The sequence below is a fragment of the Ascaphus truei genome, chromosome 1, assembly GCF_040206685.1.
Source record: "Ascaphus truei isolate aAscTru1 chromosome 1, aAscTru1.hap1, whole genome shotgun sequence".
Lineage (NCBI taxonomy): Eukaryota > Metazoa > Chordata > Amphibia > Anura > Ascaphidae > Ascaphus > Ascaphus truei.
Genome location: NC_134483.1, coordinates 135,322,708 through 135,330,765, shown reverse-complemented (window position 1 = coordinate 135,330,765; position 8,058 = coordinate 135,322,708). Strand labels below are relative to the sequence as shown.

The 8,058-nt window shown below is 37.1% G+C and overlaps 1 protein-coding gene across 1 annotated transcript in view; it reads left to right on the top strand.

Annotated features, from left to right (window-relative positions):
- Positions 1–8,058, top strand: part of MUSK (muscle associated receptor tyrosine kinase) — a 238,647-nt gene that overhangs the window by 118,848 nt on the left and 111,741 nt on the right. Inside the window, exons 6-7 of the mRNA XM_075595218.1 lie at positions 3,027–3,151; positions 5,270–5,429. Of these exons, the coding sequence (XP_075451333.1) occupies positions 3,027–3,151; positions 5,270–5,429 (285 nt within the window). The remainder of the gene's footprint in view (positions 1–3,026; positions 3,152–5,269; positions 5,430–8,058) is intronic.

Genomic DNA, 8,058 nt, shown 5'->3' with positions numbered 1-8,058 from the left:
AACAAAGTATGGAATTTGTGTATTGGAGAGGAAAAAGCACAAGGTTGCATTAAAGGAAAGCAAATATACACTTGTTCAGGAAACAAGGAACGGCATGCAACTTCATAATGCCTGAATCAACGAGTTTCAAAAGAACATTAAGCAGACCAGATGTTTTAGCATTTTACCTGGCAGGAAATTACATGGGACATGAAAAAACAAGTGACCTCATATACCAATTAAAAACTATTTGGCACATATTCCTTACAGTGGTCCACAATGAGACAGGGTCATAGGTAGTGTCTACAAAGCATTCACAGAATATGACCTCAGTCTTATTAACAACAATAACGAGGACCAATTAAACGATAACTCACACTTCTAGGCAATTATGATCGTATATTAACTGCAAGATTATGGCTTACATTTTTTTAATGCATTGACTGATAAAAAAAATGTCCTTGGTGCACAAAATAGAACATTCACGCTTTGTCTGTATAATTTTACTATAAATACAGCAATATTTGTACATGCAACCATTACATAATACAGTGTTTGCATTCTTTTTTACTCACCATATTGTATCCCAATTATACTATTACTGTTCGCTGAATAATATATTTATACATACATTTTTGTTAATTATTTAGCAGTAATTTATGTGGATTTTATGTACTGTTTATATTAATTACAATCTATAACATTTAAATCACACAAAGTGAACATTCAGGCTAATGTATATTAATGTTAGAGATATGATCCTATTTTAGGACACATATGCACACAGTATTGCCCTTCCATTGTTATATATGAATCTTTTACATTACTCTCACAAAGCTGATTTCACGCAATCACCAGTTCAGAACTTGCAGCTTAAACATTATTGCTATAATATATAACGCTTTCCCAATATTTATTGACAGGATGTGTGAAGTATCTCATGCCTTTACATGCACGTTAGGCTCAAGATTAGGAGTAACAGTAGAATATTTGGGCATATGCCCAGAATCTTTGATAAAATGCCTACGTTTAACTTTTTTGTATTAGTTTAATGAGGCAGAAGGTAGTTGTATTATGGAAATCACTGCTCTAAAACTTGGCATCTATTTTTAATTATTGGAGGCGCCTAGTATATTTGTTGACTTTTTGTCCTCTCCAAAAGCTATTAAACAATAGATGTTTTATCATGATTTCAAACAAACGAACATCAACATGTAGCAAAATATAATAAGGAAAGTATTTGTGTTTGACAGCCATGTTCCTGTAGGATTATAACCATATGTAAGAGATGTGTGCAGAGGTATTTAATGGAGACCGATTAGGGTGAAATTAAATCCTTGCTTTATTGCGCCTGTTCCTTTAACAAGGCAAAATATTTATAAAAATAAATAAATAAAGGCTTACTCCACTTTGGAGAATAACTAAACCTTTACTCCAGCCCTATCTAACCACCCTAAACACATATACATATACATATACTAGTCCAACAAGAAAGTCTCTTATCTGTTTCTGGTATTGTAGCTGTAGGGGAAGGCCTCTCTATTCTCCTGGGTCAGCATCCTTGTGTGCTATGACACTATCGGTGTCCAGGTATATAGAGGTCTTGTCCCCTTGTCTTGCTGTCAGTATACAGTCCTTTTGTGTGCATCAAGACATCATATTTTCCTTAGGTCAGCCCAGTTGTGGGCTAAGGAAATCTCTGCAGTCCTCTTTCTCCTTATGTCAGCCCAAATGTGAGCTAAAGAATCTCTCTCCTGTTTTCACATCAGGCTTTTTCTAAGAGTCCTAATCAGGACTACTTGTGTGCAATTAACTAATCAGGTTGATTGCTTGTGTGCAATTAACTAGCACACTGCTGGATTTAGAGGCAGTTTCTCTCATACAGTGATAAGTCCCTGTTACACGATAGTTTTAATAATATACGTTTGACCCATGCACCGGTACCCAACCTTTTCTAGAAACAATACATAATTTTTTCTTCATTATGTTTAACCAATCATATTTGGATATTGGGAAATGTACTTTTTGAAGTGAAACTTCTTTGTTGGCGCTTAAAGGATTTTCATGGGAAAAAATGTATTGCTTTGTAACGAAAAACCATAACTAAAGTGATGTCACACTGCTAATGGTTGCGCGCCCGTCACGCACCCATTGTGCATGTGCACTCACCCATTGCGCATGCGCAGAAGAGGAGCTTGAAAGCCACCATGCATGCGCAGCACCACCCTTGTCCACCAAGTACATTGGTGCTCCCCCCTCTTCCAGCACACATGTGTACTAATGGCCGCAGGCCTCTGTGCATGGCCACAGGCCTCTGCGCATGCGCACCACGGCTGCGGGCCTCTACGCATGGCCGTGGGCCTCTGCACATGCGCACTATGGGACGCGGGCCTCTGCGCATGGGAGCAGGCCACTGCGCATGCACGTCACTACAAGAGAGGACTGATCGAGGGACAGGAGATGAGCCGGGAACACCAGGCAGGGAGAGAGTGAGAGAGCCACGCCCCCCGTGATCCCTGTGCTGAAACAGACACACACACACACAGTCACACACACAAATACACAGTCACACACACATAAACGCAGTCACAAACACACAGAGTCACACATGCAGTCACACACACGCAGAGTCACACACACAGTCACACGCAGTCACACACCCAGTCACACATGCAATGTCACACACACGGAATTCACAGTTAGTATAAATATAATAGTGCCATGCACGCGTGTTCTAAGTCACTTCTTTGTGTTTTGTCACTGAAATTGTTTTTTGATTTTTAATTAAAAACATCACCATCACAAATACAATTTCTGTGACAAAAGACAAAGAAGTTTCACTTAAAATGTGCGTGCTCGGCACACACCATTTTTTTTTCACAGCCAGTGCTATGAGGTTGATCTACAAATGGGAAATCAAATCAGTGATATATTTATTTTGCTGATTTTAGTGTAATTTATAACAAGACATAGAATCACAAATAATGAACACTTTTTTTTCAAAACCGTGTTTTAAAATTGTGCCCTATATTATCTTTTCTTAATAGTGGTTGCCAGAATATTGAAGGCTCCAGAGTCACAGAATGTCACATTTGGTTCAGAGGTGTTCTTACGGTGCACAGCAGCAGGCATTCCAGTCCCTGGTGTCAGATGGTTTGAAAATGGAAAAGCTGTAAGTGCCTTTTCAGCTTGTAATGAGAGTGTTTTGTTGTATTGTATATTTAAAGGCTATTTCAATGTTTGAAACTGATTCTGTTCAATGGACATATAACAAGCGGAAATGTCAAGTGTTTGAGGTTCTTTTGAAAAATGTCACTGCATTGTATGGTAATTATAAAAAAATATATAAGTGTAAAGCTTTTAATGATTATTTCCACATTCCTAAATGTATTCATACCTAGTATTGCTAACTAGTTTCAGTGCTTTATTTTTAAACTACTCTGGAACATTAAAATTTATAATTGTCCTACATTTCTATAAATAGTGGATAACCAAGACTGGACTACAATGCCATCTTACTTGGTGACTATTTAAATGGAAGTACAAGTGACATCCATACAGTACCTCTCTGGACTGCGGTTTTCAACTCTAGAGCTATATTTACCAATCTATTTACAGCTCTTTTGTAAGAAAACTAAAAAATATTCCCAGTTTAATAATACCTAACGTTTACAGTTTACTTTGTGTACATGTTTCTTATTTATTTTTTCTTGCTTCATAAATGTCCATGGTACACATGGTAAGGTGTTGTAACACCCTGTTTGGAATCACTGCTGTAGGTTTACTATAAATTGGTAGTCCTTATGTAATCCAAAATTGAATTGAAAACATCAAAAGATATGATCCAATCCTTTGGCCATCTTGTGCTGAGATGTTGTGAAACATTTTTATATTCTATACCATTACCATTGCATGTAAAGACATATGTATACAACCACTGGGTATCAAAGTACTGCTGCTTAAGCTTAGTTCCTGAGTTGATATTTATTTGGTTATTTATCTAAAAATACCCAGTTATACGTAACTGCTGTTGTAAAAAAGTAACTTCCTTTAGGGCAAAACTGAACTAATTCCAGTTTACTGTTTAAGGGATCTCGTCTTAGTAATTGATACTGTATGTTTTGTTAGTCAAATCTGACATATATAAGTATTCTTTATTTTTTAAAGTTAGACTTGGGAGAGGTTTGATTTACTCTGGTTACTCCCACTGTGTGTTAACCATGTGCCCATATAGCCACAGATCCCCCTTCCCACATCCCCTTAACTGTGTTTGTTCTCTGATAATGACAGGGTGGGATAAGGGTAAGTAGAACACCTGATTGATGAACTTTCCTATTCAGAGGCCCCTAAGAAATGTAACTGGCCGACTATGTGGGATGGCACCTTTATAACCTAACTAAACAGTTTATGTCCAGTGAATGCAACCACAAAAGGAATCGAAAACACTTTGTAAACAAACTTAACAATGTAATCAGTTTCCATATCTAAATGGCATATCCACAAAGTTATCATTTGGCATGTGGTGTTAATTTGGGAATTAATAAAGTTCTCCCTTCTAGTGATGATTTTGATAAAGGACAATGCATGAGAAATAGAGTTTCTTCTACTCTAATCTTAACACCTCCCAGACACTGGACCAATCAGAGGAAAGGGACTATGGATTGGGCAGTCTACATGTTGAAGGTCATTCTTCACAGTAAAATTACATTAAAGGAAGTAATGTAGCTAAGAGGCTAAATGAAATCAAAACTCTTCCATGTTTACAATGTAATTTATATGTAGTTGCTCTAAAAGTGGTCTGCTCAACCCAATCTTACAACCTTACCTGCGTTTACTTAGTTCTTCACAGAAAATCCCTAATAAGGGATAGCAAGCAGTCTATTTAGTTAATCTTCATTGTATTAATGTTTGTGTTTCTACTATGTAAAATGCTGCTCACTCTATCATAACAATACATTTTCATTTATACAGTAATATGGTGATCAACAGAATTTTACAAAAGTATACATTTGAAGCTAACTATAGCCATTTCACCTACTGTTCATTTTGTAGTTATATTTATTCAGATCTCATTACAAAACTGTAGAACACCCTTCTAAATCTAATAATACCAATGTTTTGTTTTAAGCAAAGGAAGTTGTGAAAAACTATATGCATCACAACCACACTAATTGCTCAAAATTAACCTTGTTTTGAGCATGATTTCAGAAATTTACTGTAATGCAGCTATTAATTCAAGTTCACAAATATTTTTGGGGTTTTGCTTCTTTCAACTTTTGATTGTGCATAGGTTCCCCCAGAATCTGTAGAGGAAAATATCAAAGACGGAGTAATTTTCTCCAAATTGCATGTGTATGCCAGCAGACCAGGACTGTTTACGTGTATGGCTGATAACAAACACAGTGGCAGTTTTGGCACCGCAAAAGCTGCAGCAACAATCAGCATTTCAGGTATGTTGAAAATAAATATGATGATAAGTTGAAAAGAACATAGTCAATAAAATAATGTTCTGATCCATTAATTTGCAGAATCACATTTTAGCATAACATGTATCATTTACTTATACAGTAATAGCCTAACTAAGGCATAGGAACTGTTTAGCCGCATTCCTGTGTTCTCAGTGTCATAGGCTTGTTATTCTAAGGTTTAAAAAACATTATCTGTGGTTTGCTAGGAAAGCAGTCCCACGTGCATCTACTTTTCTGCAGAAGTCAGGCTGCTGTATGTAAATACATATTCATCTCACCAGGTGATCAGAAAAGGAGGGACAACTGAGCAGTTTAAACAACACCCTGCTTTAAAAGAGGGATTCTCACTTTATTCAGGTCACAGAAACATGGAGGGTATGGAAAGCTTATCATTGGAATATCAAGTGTAGGTACTATGTTTCATATTTACTAAGCATTGTTATGAAATAAGACACCTTTCTACTCCTTCCCTTCCAGAGGCGGAAAGTGGCACAGTACCCCTTTCCGTAAATATGGGAGTGTATGTGATATATCAACTAAATAATATCCCTCTGTGCTCACTCACTGTGACCTACAGACAAGTGGAGATTAACTAAAGTCTTCCAGCTGGTAATCAAGAGCAAAATCAGTGCAAAACAGCACCACATTAATCAAAGAAAAGGACACATTGAAATCATTACAAGTTTTTCCTCTGATAAATCATGTGCACTTCTTCTGGACTGGTTTTGCCTTCATTTTGCAACTGGGAGACTTTAGTAAGTAATGACACTGTATATAATGTGGGCTGGAAGCAATTCGCTCTAGGAGCTGTACAACCATCTCTTCATTGTATGTCTATATTACCTGTGATAAATGGGTTCTTCTAATAAAAAAAACATTTGTGGAGTAGAAGGAGAAACTTTGTAAGTAGAACTCTGACATCCAATATGGTGAAAACAGCTTAAAATCATGTGTCAGCTCTGTGTGGCCATATGAGCTCAGTGACATCAGGGAAAATGCTTTATTATTATTATTATGTATCTAATAATCGTCATACTGACCAACTATCCCTGATTTTTAGCTGAGAAACATATCATTTTTATTTTATCTTCCTGGAAAATAATAATCTCATCCCAATGAAAGTCAAATGATGCTGAAAACTACCACCTTTTGATCCCAAATCTGCATGAAATACGTTAATATTGCATTCAATCGATTAGGGAAAAACCAGTGTATATTTTGTGTTATACAATAGAGAAAAGAGATGAGTATAAGCTCAAGGAAGAGCACTAAAAAATAGAGTATCTCGTATATCTCAATATAATGGGATATGACAAAAAGAAACGGGATACGTAAAAATAATCCAGTATAATAATAGCCTGTTTGTTGAAAAGAGACAGGAGGACACATCAAAGAAAATATATAACCAACACAACTAGTCGGATAGGGGCAAAGATTTTGCCCCCACGTTGTTGCTGGGGTCACAGGTCTCGACTGGTACCTCTTATAGAAATCGGTGTGGAGCCATCTTTGTTCCTGTTCCCTGTAATTCACCGCCTCTCCTTCGACTGGCCGCACGCTCGATCAACTGGCGCTGTAATGGAATCTGTGTAGACCATGTGCTTCTCTCCAATCACGTGCAAAATTCCAAGAAGGAAAAAAGGGACTGGTGCAACAGCAACCGCCGTAGAAAAAAATGGAACTCACCAGAGAGTGAAAAAAGGAATACTATTTATTAATTACATTCTAAAAACTCAAGACACAAATACAAAAATAGACAGGGAATATCCTACCACGCGTTTCGCACCAAATAGGCGCTTTCTCAAGGAGTGAATTCCATTTTTTCCACCGGATTGCGGTTTTACAAATCCCTTTTTTGCTTCTTATCTTTTGTGTTATGCCTATTGAAAAATTTCTGGCTTGTAATTCCCCAACAGAACAGAGAAGAAATAACAATTGTATTCCTAACTTTAACCACGACGTGAAAATTGTTACAATTAGTAACTAGGACAGTGCAACGAGGGCATGGACAAAGTGTATTGTATTGTATGTCTTTATTTATATTGCGCCATAAATGTACATTGCGCTTCACAATAGTAATACATATCATATAAATAACAAATAATATAAATAACAGATCATGGGAATAAGTGCTTCACACACATTCCCAGCTAGCTCAAACTCCCACACCCACCACATGATGAATATATATTTGTCAACCAGAAAGCTACTGAGCGTGGCAATTGCATACAACAAGAGACAGGGGGTGCCCAATGCTACATCCCATTGACAAAACATATATGATGAAAAGTATAAAGTAAAATACTTCAATAATAATAATATTAATAAATACTTGGTTATTTGGTTAACCCTTTGGCCAAAGCGTCATAAGCTGCATACCAAAGTCAAGGTATAACCAAATTAATGCAGGTCCTACACTACACTACACTGTGAACCCTTCCCTTTACCTCTGTAAGAGGGGAAGAACCATTATAGGTCTTGTTCCTGCAGCAAATGAAATGACCTCCCAAGTTAAAAAGGTGAAGGAGGAGGAGTGAGCTCTGGGGGGAGGTGCCACAGCCTCCAATTGACTGCTACCAGTCAGACATAGGTTAACACACATTCCCAGCTT